Source organism: Limanda limanda, chromosome 7 (genome assembly GCF_963576545.1).
Source record: "Limanda limanda chromosome 7, fLimLim1.1, whole genome shotgun sequence".
In the NCBI taxonomy this organism is placed as follows: Eukaryota; Metazoa; Chordata; class Actinopteri; order Pleuronectiformes; family Pleuronectidae; genus Limanda; species Limanda limanda.
In genome coordinates, this window is record NC_083642.1 from 7,080,121 (window position 1) to 7,095,688 (window position 15,568).

At 40.9% G+C, this 15,568-nt stretch overlaps 2 protein-coding genes across 8 annotated transcripts in view; one reads left to right on the forward strand and one right to left on the reverse strand.

The window, feature by feature from the left end:
- Window positions 1-6,976, forward strand: part of mitfb (melanocyte inducing transcription factor b) — a 28,745-nt gene extending 21,769 nt beyond the window's left edge. For 4 of the 7 annotated variants that reach the window (XM_061074788.1, XM_061074785.1, XM_061074787.1 and 1 more), the window contains 8 exons: window positions 602-817; window positions 917-1,012; window positions 1,702-1,819; window positions 2,024-2,116; window positions 2,230-2,286; window positions 2,428-2,503; window positions 5,317-5,464; window positions 6,479-6,976. In XM_061074788.1, coding sequence (XP_060930771.1) covers window positions 602-817; window positions 917-1,012; window positions 1,702-1,819; window positions 2,024-2,116; window positions 2,230-2,286; window positions 2,428-2,503; window positions 5,317-5,464; window positions 6,479-6,871 — 1,197 coding nt within the window. In that variant the 3' untranslated portion in view covers window positions 6,872-6,976. Of the gene's footprint in view, window positions 1-601; window positions 825-914; window positions 1,013-1,701; window positions 1,820-2,023; window positions 2,117-2,229; window positions 2,287-2,427; window positions 2,504-5,316; window positions 5,465-6,478 lie in introns of all 7 variants that reach the window. The other 3 variants (XM_061074786.1, XM_061074790.1, XM_061074791.1) reach the window with 3 other exon arrangements.
- Window positions 6,977-10,738: 3,762 nt separating this feature from the next.
- LOC133004673 (2-epi-5-epi-valiolone synthase-like) lies at window positions 10,739-14,446 on the reverse strand. The gene is made up of 5 exons (XM_061074145.1): window positions 14,319-14,446; window positions 12,607-13,237; window positions 11,294-11,530; window positions 10,949-11,201; window positions 10,739-10,827 (listed from the first exon to the last, which is right to left on the reverse strand). The coding sequence occupies exons 1-5, from the start codon at window positions 14,444-14,446 to the stop codon at window positions 10,739-10,741; spliced, it is 1,338 nt and encodes a 445-aa protein (XP_060930128.1).
- Between the last annotated feature and the right edge of the window lie 1,122 nt (window positions 14,447-15,568).

Here is a 15,568-nt window from a genome sequence, read left to right on the forward strand (position 1 = left end):
GAGGCTCTGCTCCGGTTCTAATGTGTCTCAGCAAACTCTGTCTGAAGTGTGTTTATTTTCCTGCAGTAGCTTTTCTGGATCATTAATGCTGCGTAGGGATTAATGATCCACAGAAATCAAATGTATCCATAACCGGGGAGTGCAGAGATGGGCGGGCTTGTGATTTTCTTATTTTTTTTCATTTGCTGCTGAAAATATGCAGAGTCTCAGCGAGTGAGAGTTGTCGAGCCGGAGAGAAATATGTGGAAAATGTTTACTTGTGAGCCTCTTTGAGATAACAACTCCTGACAGTGTCTCAAAAGTAGAAATGCATAATGCATCGCGGCGTTTGAAATCTATGTCAAGTTTATTTTAATATTTAAGTCAGTGCTGTGACTTTGAGTTATTTTTAGAGTTTTCTTATAATCCAGTAAAAGACGACTTGTTAGATATGTATATATATATATCTCCAGACAATTTTTAGAGGTAGAGTATGTGAACTTTCTCTGTCTTTCTAATGAGCTCAACACGTCCTTGCTTTTATCTTTATTTGCGTATTTGTCGTATTCTCTTCTCATGTCTCCTTCCTCTTCTCCCTCCTCTTCCCCTCTCGCCCCTGTAGGTTCAGACTCACCTGGAGAACCCAACCAAATACCACATCCAGCGCTCCCAGCAGCAGCAGGTGAAGCAGTACCTGGGGAAGCTCGGCCCTCAGGTGTTGAGCCTGCCCTGCCACAACCAGCCCTCTGACCACGGGGGCATGCCGCCAGGGCCGGGCAACAGTGCCCCCAACAGCCCTATGGCCTTACTCACCCTGAACAACAACTGCGAGAAAGAGGTGACTGGATTCAAACCTGCGGAATATGGAATATACTATTTTTTTTGGTCATCTTTTGCTCATTAACTCATACTTGTTGTTATATCCGTTACGTTTTAGATGGATGATGTCATCGATGACATTATCAGTCTGGAGTCCAGTTACAGCGATGACATCCTCGGCCTTATGGACCCGGGACTTCAGATGGCGAACACAGTAAGTGTCCTCAACACTGAGTCCTGCATTCAGACCCAGTACTACAGACCCAGTACTACAGACCCACTACTACAGACCAAGTACTACAGACCCAATACTACATTCTGTTAAAGCAGAGATTACAAGGAACCCCTACAAGATAGCAAAATAATCCGGGGATGAATCTTTAAACCTTTCATGGATCCACGGACCCTCATTTGAGAACCACGGTGTTAAAGGTCACCACATGAGAGAATAGTAAACTTAATCCTATCCTATGTGATTTCAAAAGTCTCTACAGGTTTATGAAAGTTAAAGCTATCTCTGTTAAAGCATTGAATTCTAGCACTTTTGACGTTTAGGGGAAGTCTTCCTCAGCTTCTCCACAGATACTTAAGAAATGAATATAGCTGTTCATGACTTAGTCCTTCACTTAAACCTCCTTAAAGTCCCAAATTGTCCTTTCTGCAGATTTTCATCTCTGCCAAGTTTCTGTTTCCCGTCTGTATTTGTTTCTTAGTTTGTATTATTACGCAAAAGGTGCATTTTGGTGCAGATCCAGATCAGGAGGTGGATCAAGGATCTTTTGTCACTTTCTTTAACATTTTCTGTGTCACCACCTCTCCCATTAGTGCTGATTAGCATCTATGCAGGACGATTCGGTGGGGGGTCTGTGATCCCTGTTTAACGTCCTTGCTTTGTCCCCTCAGATCCCCATGCAGGCTAACATCATGGACATGTATGGTAATCAGGGTATGGCCCAGCAAGGTCTGCCCATCAGCAACTCCTGCCCTGCCAACCTGCCAAACATCAAAAGGGAATACTCCGGTGAGCTTCTCCCACCTCATGCATCGAAATCAACCGTGATCTGTGAAAAACCAATCGTATCATTCAGCTTCTCTAATGCACGCAGCTTTTTACAATTAGTTCAGTCCCCCTCCATATGTCGAGGTCAACTGTCCGTAACTGATGTGTGTTTTCCTGTGTGTTTTTAACATTTTAACTTTTAACACATCCTCGTTTGTCCCATAGTTTCACAATCCCCGGCCATCATGCACATGCTGGATAAGTCTGGTTCCTGTGGCAAGTTTGAGAACTACCAGCGGCCTGAAGGTTTCCCCGTGGGTACGTCTGCCTCCTTTACTTTAAAATGCAGAAGTTTGCTGCTGCACATTTTCTATATGATTCACTGTCACTGTTCATTTTGTGGCTTGATCTTAATGTTGTGTTATTTCTAGTTGCAGAAGTAAGAGCAATGGCAAAGGAAAGGCAGAAGAAGGATAACCACAATTTGAGTGAGTTTAAATTGCACTTTAATCACTGTTATTTCTATGTTGTACATATCAACGTAAAGGTTAATATATTAAAATACTTGTATGTGCTTTTAGTCGTCATTTCATCAGCTAATCCTATTTGTTTCTTCTCTGTTTTTGCAGTTGAGAGAAGACGACGGTTCAACATAAACGATCGAATCAAAGAGTTGGGGACTCTGATTCCAAAGTCTAACGACCCGTAAGTTACCTGTTATAGTTACTGTAGTGTCTGAAAGCATCATTTGTCACAGAGACATGTAAAGTCTCTTATGGACAAGGAAGGGAAATGGCAAGAAGTGATAAAAGTGGAAAATTTGTTTTATACGGCCGTGTAATTCACCCTGGAGCTACGAGAGCAGTGGGCTGGTAGATGGAAAGAAATAAGGCTGTGGTGGAGTCGATTATTCAGGTCATGTCAACAAAAGCAAAATAAAACTTTTGTACAATTTTAGTTTGAAATACAACCAAAAAAAGTTAAAGAATTTACCGTTGTACCAGCCCACATGTACATTTGAAGAAATGTCACAAAACTTTGAAATGAACAAACTCACAGAGTAGATGAAATGTTTTATTGCAGTTTAATGTGTTTACTTTGAGATGAAGAACTTATCAATCATATGTAAATTGTGTATGTATTTAGTGAGTGTGTCCACCCATGGTTGTTTTGTTAAACCCCAGCTGGGTGCTCCGCCCACAAACACACACACACACACACACACACACAGACACTCACACCTACAGACACACTAACTCGGTGACTGTCCTTCCACAAACAGCTAGCTTAAAATAACTTAATATAGTGAAAAGAAAAGAATGCCTGTCCTTTTGAAATCATTACTTTAAATGTAAATTCATTAATTCAAATGTAGGAAACAAATATGTTTAAGAGTTTAACGATTTTAAACCTTTATTTTTCTGCAGCTCCATAAAATCTCTTACATTCATCTATAGACGGGTTTCTGAGCTATGTCTTGGTAACAGCTGAGCGTATGAGGAGCAAGAGAAGTTGTTTTTTAGCCTGAATCAGTTTGAATCACAAAAATACTGCCTCTACAAAATATGCAAGTGGTTTTCACATTGAAACTGTAGGAATAGAGTTTAGTTTAGTTGTGTGTTTATGATTGATCACTACATTTTGCAGAGGCTTTTTGATTGACACGTGTTTCAGTTGATCAGAATCAGAATTCCTTTTAATGCCACGTATATTTGCATACATTGGAAATTGCCATGGTGTGGTTGGTGCACTGTACATAAAAACAAAACAACAATATATACAGTAAGAAACAATAAGTTATGGCGATAAATTATAGAGGAGCAGACTGAAGGCTTTAGTCGTTCAGTTGTTTTCTCCGGCGAGGAAATTGTTTTCATCTGAGTTTGTTCGTCAGTAAATTTGCAGGATTACGCGAAAAGCACATTTTAGATTACCATGAAATCTGTAGAAAAGATGTGGTGTGCGTCAGCAAAGAATCTTTAACATAGCGAGGTTCTTATAACATGTTTACAGATTTCTAAGTGATATAAATCACCTTTTGACCTTTTTGTAAAGCAAACTCCACCTTCTAAAGAAACCAGGACCCGTGTTCCAGTGTGAAACAGCAGCAGTGATACCACACAGGGTTTTCAATCCACTTTATTCCTCAACGTAAAGATTTGAATAACCATAAGAAACATGTCCTCTGCCTCATTGTGTGAAAGATCACCAACCAGATCCAACCTACTGACTAATCGGGAATTTACAAACAATGCAAAGTCTGCGTTGATTCCAATAGTTGACTAGGATCTTGTGACGGGGGGGAAAGAGGCAGTTTGACCCCGGATGAGGCGACCTTGTTTCTTGCAAACAGGAAACTGGTCTCTAACTGGGATTGTTTCCCAGTAAGTCCAGTAAAGATTGATTTCCGCCTGCGAATCCTTGACTCCAACCTTCAGTTCGTCCCAGAGCTCAGGGTCGTCCTTATGACTGCGTGTGACCTCAGCAACTTACGCATGCATACATTTCTAAATGAGCAGTGAGTCGTGCAAGGAACCAGTGACTGATTCAAATCCGTGTCCTCATTATTCTGCTCTTGTTTTAAACTGAACGGGCTGAGGAGGAGGAGGGAGGACTGCTTCACGTAGGTTCAGGCAGAATATTTAACTTGTTTGAAGCGATGATATATTTGTCTTTCTTAAAAAACACTCTTCCTCCCCCTCGATGTGTGCAGCCACTTCCTCAGCCCTCATTGAAGTGGGAATGTTGTATCGTTCTGTACAAAAGGTGCGATGGGGGGGCGTAGTTGTTTCTCCATTAAGTGTTAGTCACAGAGCCGGATTTACTTCTGTGTCAAAGAGGAATAGATGGCGTGGCGAAACGGATGCACACGCCGTTTTGTCACACGTCACGCCTCTGATTCCCAAATGTGCGCACTACACACTTTGACAGCATTATTTTAACTGTTACCGCGTAAAACAAAGCCTCCATTGTGACGGGTCCTCGTAAGAATACAACATATATAACAATACTTCATTACTTGGCCTGTGTTATATAGATATATTGTTTACTTGTGTACTTCCAAACTGTTTCCAACAACGCTCAAACCCAGAGAAATCCGCAATGGTATTCAAGGACATATCCTTTTGGTCGCCTTTTCCCAACTCTGCTACGTCTTGGGCAAACAACGCAAAACCCACTGCTAGCCAGTTAGCCAGTTAGCCAGTTAGCTGTTTGTTCTGGTCAGGTATAATGGATCCTGGTTTTTCGTTGGCGTTTGCTGCGTAACATTAATACGTTTTATTTTTACTTCCCCTCATGCGGGGTCATATATGTTTCCATCGACAATGGTGGTAAAGACGACAGCTCCCATGATCCCGCACTGGTTCACACTGTATAATGAAATGATTCACAGGCAAATCTACTATTTGGTACATACAGACTCCACACCGTAGGGCAGAGTCATACCAGTTCACACCATCCACCCTCAATACTGTGACTATAGAATATGAGAATAATGGCTCCTCTGTGATCTGCAGGGACATGCGCTGGAACAAAGGAACCATCCTGAAGGCCTCGGTGGACTACATCAGGAAGATGCAGCGAGAGCAGCTGAGGGCAAAGGAGCTGGAGATTCGGCAGAAGAAGCTTGAACATGCCAACAGACATCTGATGCTGAGGATACAGGTAAACAACAGCTTGGACCCTTTGATACATAACATGGTCATTCAGTATTTCAGGTATTCCTCAATTAACTTGTTTTTGATAATCACAAATACTTACTTTCATTTTTCCTTTCTTACTTTTGAGATAATAATCCTTTTCGTATCACTACCCTTCTAATGCACAACATGGGTTACAAATTACCCGGATCCATTTTCTCTGTTATTTTATTCATGGTTGAGTTGAAATAAATGCATTTTATCATTTGATATTCCATGTATTCATTAAATATCTTGTTTTGATAACCAGAAATCAATGTTCTTACTTACTGAATAAACATAAATCTTGTACTTAGGGAACAGACTCAGAGACCATGTGACAGAACAATATACAAATCATTAGATTAAAAGGAAGCTTAGAGTGTGGTAACTGAGTTAGAGAGGGGAGGGGGGTGGCCTCATCTTTAAGCCCACTCCACCTTAAACAAATAGATCCTTCCCCACTATTAGAAAACATTAGTACACTTTCTGGAAATGGGTCCGATTTCTGGGAAAAGGAGCAGAGGCACTAATTTGCAGTGTATCTCAAAGCGTGAACTTGTAACTGATTCACCACAAGCATCAGTGTGATTCAGCTTGGCCGGCCCTGATTGATGGATCACATTGTGGATTTGTTATGCAGTAATTAATTAGAGCGGCGTGTTGCAAAATCAGTGGAAAAAAGAAAAGAGATATTTTACGAGCCACAGTTAAGTCAGTGGAAAGAAAACGATTCCTGACCGGGCGCAGTCAAACAGCAGTTTTTCTTCTAAAGCAAATTTCATAGAAATTCATTTAAAATCCGAAAGCACAATTGGAAACGAATGTCAAGCAAAATAAGATCGTGAAAAAGAAAAGACTAACAGAGATAAAAAGGACAAGTTGTGTCAAATAGAATCAGATGTAATGATGGTGTGACCTTGTGAAGTAGTTGGAAGAGCAGAGGATTCTGGGAGATGTGTTGTGTCAGAGAGTGAAACGTGTGTTTGTTATTTTGCAGGAGTTGGAGATGCAGGCCCGGGCTCACGGCCTCAGCATCGTGTCCTCCCTCTGCTCCGCCGACCTGGGGCCCCGGGGCGTCAAGATGGAGCCCTCCCTGGAGGACTGCCACCCGGACCTGTACACGTTCCACCCACACCACCAACACCACCCGGCCTGCACCCCCGAGCCGCCCGGCGCCCTGGAGCTGAGCGACGGCCACTCCAACTACCAGGACGGCCACTACAGCGTCCAGGGCAAGCCCGGCTCCAAACTCAACGACATCCTCATGGAAGACAACCAGTCGCCGGTGAGGGGGGGGGACCCTTTGCTCTCGTCCGTCTCCCCGGACACGTCGAAGGACAGCAGCCGCAAGAGCAGTGTCAGCATGGATGAGAACGAGGAGGACTGTTAGCACCCCCTCCTGGAAGACAGCGCACCTGCATCTCCAACAACATCCTCCAACTCGCTCTCAGCTGCTGGACTCGCTCTCCTCTTTGTCTCATTTGGGGTTTTTGTTGTTTTTTTGTTTTCCTCCCGCCCGTGTTTACATGCGTTGAATCTTTTTTTTATTTTGTTAGGGTTTGTTTTGTTACATCTTTGTCTTTTCAGCCCCTGATTTCAAAGACTGATTTTTAAGTCTGTTTGCTTTTAATCAATACTTTGATGACAATGAGGTACAAAAATAGACGTTTTTGTATTTAAAAAAACAAATATATATATATATATATATATATATATGCATTTATCTTTGGATAGACGCTAGATTATGTTTATTTCTATTGATTCCAAAGAATCTAGGGAAGTTATAAATCATGGTCAGACGTGTAGATATTTTTGTGGTGAGATGAACACTGCTTTTTAAAAAATCATTAGCAATAATAGAAGAAAACAAAAGTCTATTTATTACTCTAGTGCTTTACACTCCTTGTGTCTTAGATTGAACATGAATGTGCTGATGCCTTATTGAGATGTGTAGACATCGATGTTGTATTGCTATACACATGTTTTTGGCTGTTAGCTGAGTCTTCGTCAGTCTTCCAGTTGAAATTTCTTCCTTGACAAATATTAATCCTTTGTAGATTTGATCTTATTTATGTATCTATGTAAACAGGACTTTATATACCTTTATGTACACATTCCCCTTTTAAACAAATTATTTATAATAAGGCTTTTGAAAGAGCCTAATGAAGTAAAAGCACCAAAATATAAACATCTCCTTTTTTTGATAATTAAAATGAACAAAATCAACGTCAGTGAGAGTTAATCTTTGGCTTTTATTCAGTGTTATGATGTCGAGATGATGCACAATGATCCAGTAACGATAGAGAAAGGTCAAGTTTCACCAACACCTGCCTCACCTGCCCCGTGCTGAGTGACCCGGCAGTGTGCACCACACACATCACCAAAACATTCCTCACTGCCAAAACTACTGAAATACTCCCAAAAATATTTAAGTGAAGAATCTTTTTTACAATAAAACATGTAGAATCTTGGCTCCTGTCAAAATGAAGGACACAGGCATCGAATTCACTCTACAGACCTGAATGTTTTTACCTTATTCTACAAATATATTTAATATGTGATTGATTTGTTAAAGATGAATCAGTTCAGTTTTTTTTTTTATTATACTCTTGTCTGTAGGAATCAGACGAACATACTGATCGTCATACGTGTTGATTCTTAGTTTTTATAATGGTCCATTCATTTCTTAAATTATTGTTTTGCTTTTGTTTTTACACCACTGCGATGACATTTCACATTCAGTATGTTGTTTTTATTTCCCTTTTTCCATTATGTGAACATTTATATTGCAACGGAGTATAAGGAGACCGCTTTGGGATTTTGTATGAAATGCATGACATTGTCAAAAACACTGGAATGACCTCTGTAAACTGAAACGTGGTTTCTTTGCCTGTTTTCTTTTATTTTTCTTTTGTATCTATGCATAAACTAACTATTGTATTTTGGGCTTTTTTTTGTTTTTCAAATGCAAACACAATATTGGATGAGATTGTATATTCTTCCTGGTGTGTGGTTGTTGTACGTTTGAGCGACTTGTTTTCAAACGTTCGCTTTTATTCGCCTTCGTTAACAACTACCTTGTTACAGCACAGCCTCCAACTATGCAACCGGCTGAAGTTGTGCCTGTCGAGCGGCGTCACGGCTCCACAACGTGATCTCCTCATGAATTAGTCTAAAGCAGTATCTAAGTGATGATCTTTTCTGAATTAATTTAAGTGCCTTACAGTCGTTTATTTTACCCTGATGATGCAACTTTGTGTGGATGTTTGTTTTGTTGTCCGGTGCTTCTTGGACTAAACCCCGAGGAGTGCTGAGTTATGCCTTAGAGAGCAATACAGTATACGGCACACTAAAAAAAATACACAAGACCAAAGTGTTGGGTAGGAAAGTGGAGCATTGTGAAATGAATCATCGTAGAAGTAAAGAGAGTAAAACATGCAATTAAACCTCTAAATTCTTAAGTTATGACTTTTGATTGTTGCTGATTGTTATTTTATCATTCTTATTCCCATAGAGTTTTATTTATTTAGTAAAGAAATGTATATTTTAAAGTGCCTTTTCAAAACGTCTGTTTTTATTTCACATCATATTGTCATGAAAGCTTTAGATCAGGGGAAACCGTAGATATGTAAATAGGAATGGTGAAACAACATGTCAGAGCAATGCTTGAAGTTAAAAAATATTTTTTAAACTGCAACATAATAATTTTAAGTGTCCAGATAACTGATTAGAAATTTGGTTCAGTCTCATCTCTCTGGATTTATTGTAAAAACATTTACAATTGGCACAAGGACATCATTTCAATTAATCTTTTACTTTATGATTCTTTATTTCACAATCTCCTCTCAGCTCAATACAGAAACATTTGGAGCTCTTTATATTTTTGTTTGTGCATTTTGTGTTTTCCTTGTGAAGGTCAAGCTCTACTCTGAAGAAAGTGTTGTTTTTGTTTCCAAAGTTGTACTGAATATTCATTTTGAGACTAGTACGAATGTAGTTCAAGGTGATAACTGCCAAAAAATGTGTTGCCAAAAATCAAAGTTTATATAAAAGACATGAACAGATACAAACCGCTGAGCTGAAGCACCTTTGTTTCTGTGTTTCTGCTTCGTAATTAAAAAAAAAAGAAGCAATACAACATGATGGCAATCAAACAGTGTGAGAGTGGAAGAAATAATCTCAACTGGAGATCCACTTAGTTACTAATCCCTGAGCTTTCAGGCGTCTTCATCAAATTATCTTAATGTTGATCTGCGGTCACGTGATAACAATCTTTGTGTTGTCACATCGGACGCAGGCAGCACTGATGAACCTGAAAGCTCAGGAGACATGTTGATTCACATCAGTCCCAGGTACCTAGCCTTAACACTGCAACACACCCAGACCTGTAACTTTGCCCTTTGACTGAACCCAGATCAGCTTTTGATCTAATGCAAACTGATAAATCATCCAAACCCTGAAATGTGACTTAACATCAGCGTGACACACATAGTGACGGCAGATTATTCAAAGCCTTCGCTATATGACTGATTTCTCCATGAATATCCCAACTGTTCATTATTATGATGGTAAAAACATTATGGGTAAACCACTAATGAAGAACCATGTTATCTTATGTCGGACCTGTGCTCGTTCTCATCCCTGTGGCTCATGCAAACACGTTCTCGGCTGATGATGCTACTGTTCTTATTGTTACAGTTTATATGAGATGAATGTAGCAAATGTTACTGTTTCAGATTAGTGAACTCAAACTCGTTGGTACTCGATGTGGAAACGATGTCGTGAAAAATATTAAAAGTTTTATTTGAAGGTTGATGGAGCTTGTGTTTTTCTTCCACAGCGCTTGAGCATCTTTCGCACCAAGCAATTATAACCGTTGACTGTTTTTTTTTAAGATGGGAGACATGACAGCGCCCAAAACGTTAAGCTAACCCTCCCTCCTCCCTGTTAGTGGATGGGCCACGGACCAAAGTAGACTTAAGATGATTTTTGTCAATGTAGGTGGTTCTTTGTTGTACTAACTTTAAAACACACTATAAAGTAGATATAAGCACATTTTTAAGTATTGATTGATCAACAATTGCATTTTTTACAGGGATATATTTCATATTATTTCCAGTATGTTTTACTGTCCGGGCAGCATATGTTCATAAAACCTCCAGAGAAAGACGTGTGGGTTCTCTTATGAATCATTAGCAATGAGGCAGATACATTAATAGCACTCATTGCTCATAGATGCTAAACAGGTGGATGTATTTCAACATGTCCCAGAGGGAGCGAGCTCATTGGTCCACTTCTCGTAGGCTTGGCTGAGGACATTCTCCTCAATCATGTCGTGGAAGATTTCTGTCAAAATCAGAAAAGTGTTTATTAACATCTTTGATCTCAGAGATACATTTTGTTTGGTTAGTATTTTACTCTGGGCAGCAGATTGTTGTCAGACGGGTTTGATGGTTTGTTATTCTACCTGCTTGTCCCAGTCCTGTGGGAAGAGGAATCCTCAGAGAACCGGCAGAGTGCCTCAAACGCTCCTTCAGGGATTTGTGTATCAGGGCCAAGGTGAAGTCCTGGTGCCACACAGGCAGCTCCAGTCCCAGCATGCACCGGATGATGCGGTGCTTCTCATCTGCTGTCAGCAGCCCCCTCTGGTGGGCCACATACACCATGAAGGACATGTCGATGTTGACCGCCTCCCCATGAAGCAGTGCTGGTAAAACTCTCTGTCAGAAATAACAGAGATTTGTACCATTCTCAATCCAGACCAGTCCAGGTAATAAAAAGAACAGAAACATAACAGAAGCTACTGTTTGACCATTTCTAATTCGGGGCTGATGAGGTGACCAAAATCCACCAGCCGGTCCAAATCATCCTCCCATAAGTTGGGAGCCAGCTCCTCCAGCATTGTTTCTATGGCGATCCGGGTGGATTCCGCGGCACTGTCTTCGTGTCCGGAGCTGTTGGAGCTGTCCGACTGCAGCTTGGTGTCCAGCAGCCTCCGGCCCTCGGCCTCCAGCAGCTGGAACAGGCCCAGGTGCTTCATCAGGGCCATCTGAGGTCAAATGGAAACAAATGGAAGTGAAACAATAAGAAAGTTGGTTTCTGTTTGCAGAGGAACGACCGTGCAGAACAACATAATTATATCCTCAGCATTTGTATTTCCCCTCCATTCCAGCAACAACAGCAACTATCGGCCTAAGAATCAGGAAGTTATTCTGCAAACAATTGCTTGGATTTGAAAAATGGTTATGATAATAATAATGATATACAAACTTTATCTCTATAGCACCTCAGCATCTTTATGTATAATTTAAAACAAAGTGCCTCACAAAATGCCTCAAAACAAAACCACACAAAAGAAAACAGGAAAACAAAACAGTCAAAACAAACAACATCCATTAAAACCGGTTAGAAAATCAGGCATTGAAAGTGTTTCCTATAAAAATATGTTTTGAACAATGATCTAAAAACAGACCTGGAGCTTCTCTTTCCTCCTCCTCCTCTTCATCACGTAAATGTGTCATCGATACAGGTTGCTGACTTCTTCCCCAGGCGACTATGGGTTATGAATACCTTGATTTCTTAGATATTCATTATTTCTGCCCATGTATAATATTTTTGGCAATTGCGTTATCATAATAATGTCTTTATTGCATCCTTCATCTCTGTCAGACTTTCTTCTTGTATAAATACTTCTAAATTTAAGATACTGCTTCACTTACATCAGACACTGTCTTCAGTTGTTAATTTGTTAACGTGCTCTGCTTTCTATGTTTTATTCCAATGAGAGACCTTGTGAATTTCGAGTATGGGCATCATCAACAAAATTGATTGATTGATTGATTGATTGATTGATTGATTGATTGATTGATTGATTGATTGATTGATTGATCCGTGAATAAGGTCCTCTCGGTCAGTAAAAGACCAGGTTGATTTGATATTGGATATATTTCTCAAGTGGAATAAAGTTATTGACACAAAGGCTTCAAAATCTAGAATGTGACAGAGGCTAGTGACTGTGGATTTCACATCAGTTATCAGGAGGTTAGTTTGACACACCTGGTCTCCACATGCAAGACCATCGGTAAAATCACTCATTTCAATCCTCAACGATGATGCAACAATAACCTTTAACATCTCTGCCATCCCATTGCTGATCTGACGCATCGGAAGAGTTTGGAAAAACAAGCGATCTAAGAACGTTGCCACCGGCGGGATGTAACTTCCCAGCTTGTTTTTCCCGCCGGCGAAGTTGACCCCTGTCTTTGCCCCCACGCTGGCGTCCACGTAAGCCAGAACGGTGGTCGGCACACGGATGTACGGAGTCCTCCGGCGGTATAGAGAAGCCGCCAGGCCCACCACGTCCAGACAGACCCCACCGCCGATGGCTATGATTGGCTCGGAGCGCCGGTCGAGACCAAACTCATGAACCTCCTCCAGGATCCTGGTCACCAACTCCATGCACTTGTTCTCCTCAGTGGTGGGCAGAGGGAGGATCTTAAACACGACGTCCCTGGACTCAAAGTAACCGACCACCCGAGAGCCGTACAGACGATCAACGGTTTCATCGATGACGATAAATCGTTTCACAGGTTTGGAGTTTCCTACGGCCGCTCTTAGCTCTTCCCCTCCTAAATGACCCCACAGCAAAGTGTCATTTCTGGGATCCAGTAGGTTTTGGCACTGAATGACTCTGTAGGTGAACACGATCGGGCTGATCACTGTCCAGGAGACTCCGTTTTCCGACTTCTTCTCATAGCTGAAGGTAATTTACAATAAAGCAACAAAAGGAAAAAGAAAAATTGGTTCAAAGTTTGATTCTGTGTTTTGTTGTTGATCACACAAAACTATCATACAAGTGGTGGAAAGTAACTGAGTCAGATATGAGGTACCTTTACTACATTATTTCCATTTATTGATATTATTTATTCATGCTCTCTACCCGAATACATTTATTCAACAGCTTAATTTGACTGCAGATTTTATAATACATTTTAATAAACATGACCATATTAAGGCACTATTAAAGTATGCTGTGAAAACTGAACACATAAACATGAACCAGGTCAGAACGTTATTAAATTAAGACTAAACCAGCTACATTTAACTAGAGTACTTAAAAGTCCCATGAGCCTTTGCACTCATACGTCCAATCAGTGTGAGTGTCTCAACTAAGTGCATTCAATGCACATGTCCAGGCCTCTGGGAGGCACCCAATTTCCTTTTGTGAGTAATGAAGAAATTATTAAATCTTAAAATAACTTTTGAGGTTTTGCAAGAACAATCCACAGGAGACAAACTGGAAACATTAAAAACTTACAACATATGGAACACTTGATTCTGAGGGATGAAGATGTATAGTGATTGTTGTCTATTCAAACGTTTGCTGAATCCTGACTGGTGAATATCAATCTATGAAAGAACCCTGGCCTCCTCAAACAAACACAGAGGGGAAAAACAAAAAGAAAATCACTGATCTCTCATGTGAAAACACCAAATCTGTCCATAAGGAAAAGGTTTTCATAGTGAAACTCGATATTTGAAGATAATATTTTACTCTATAGATCTGCTGTTCCCACAGCTGTTGTACACGTAAGTGACCTCAGCCTGAAATAGAAAATTACTCGACCTCCCCCAGCTTATGAAATCTGAACATGTGACCAAGAAGCATACAGTGGAAAAATGAGCCCGGACAAATTATAAATGTAGTTTTATTATATAATTATTCATAATAATAATGAATTTGCCAATAAACATTTACAATCCAGAATCAGAGCTCATGTCAAATCACACTAATCATTTAAATACGTGACCTGAATCCCTTTAAACTCAGTACTCACATTTTAGCTTGACTCAACTTTCCCTCGGCCCCCTGCCACTGCTCTGTCTGTCGGGTCCAGGCACCGTTCACCTGGACCAGATCGAACCTGGTCTGTGGTGAGAGGCTGCAGTCGTTAGGGGAAAGCATGGTCCCTGAAACCCCCGGCTCGGCCAAATGTCCTCAGCCTACTTCGTAGAGCAACGTGCGGTGGATAGTGTACATGTAAAAGGTCAGCGGAGAAAGTGTGGCCGAGGGGGGGGGGGGATGATATGCATATCTAATCACACGTTACAGCTGACTTAAGTAACCTGTACCTTTTAAAATTAACTTTTTGGTGAAGTGCCGGTTCTCTCACACGCACACAGAAACAAATCCACCAGTCAGGAAAAGTATTAATACCACACTGTAAAAAATACTACGTTTCCTAAAAACAAGTACAACTCTGAAAGCATAGTCAGTGAAATGCAAAACAACTCAATCATGCAGAAACATGTCCTGACAGTTATACTATTACATAAGATTATTATGAGTCAGGTATAAATAGCTCATTTGGGGATATTTTGCATAGGACTGCAACTAATTATGATTTTGATGGATGAATCTCCTGAAATAACAAAGTCCAACGTGACACCCTCACAATATTTGTTTTGTATTTAGAGGAACGATATTTACGAGTTTGTGCAATTTGCTGCAGATCTAAACAAAAACCTGGATCTAGCCGATTTAAATGTAATTCTCTCTCTTGGGCCTTGGAGGAGGTGTGATCTCTATTGAGTCTGACTCTATAGTGGATATGCAGCATGGGAAAGATGGGAGAGTAAAGTGAATATCAGCTGTGCAGTATGATTTTAAATAAATGTACAATGTGGTGCTGTTATTTGGAGGGGAACTCATGGTGCAGGTCAGAGGTGATGGCTTCACCGATAGCACACCTCTGATATCTCCATGGCAAACTCCACCAGGTCGCCTGCGTCCTTACAGGAATCAAAGAAGTTACAGTCCAGCTCCAGCTTGCGGCCGCAGCAGCCCTGTCCCTGCTCATCCCACTCGCTGGCCGCCATGATGTAATTGTACGAGGGAAAACAGCGGCTCACTGCCCTCTCGCAGGTAGCCGGCAGCAGGGCCATTAACTCGTGGAAACGACAGTGCAGACAGGAGAGCAGGAGAGCTGCACAGTCGTCTGGTGAGGGTGACGTGGGGGGAGCAGAGGAGGAAAAGGTCAAAAGAAAGATGTTAGATTCTCAGTATGAAGTGAAAATCTCTGAAAGT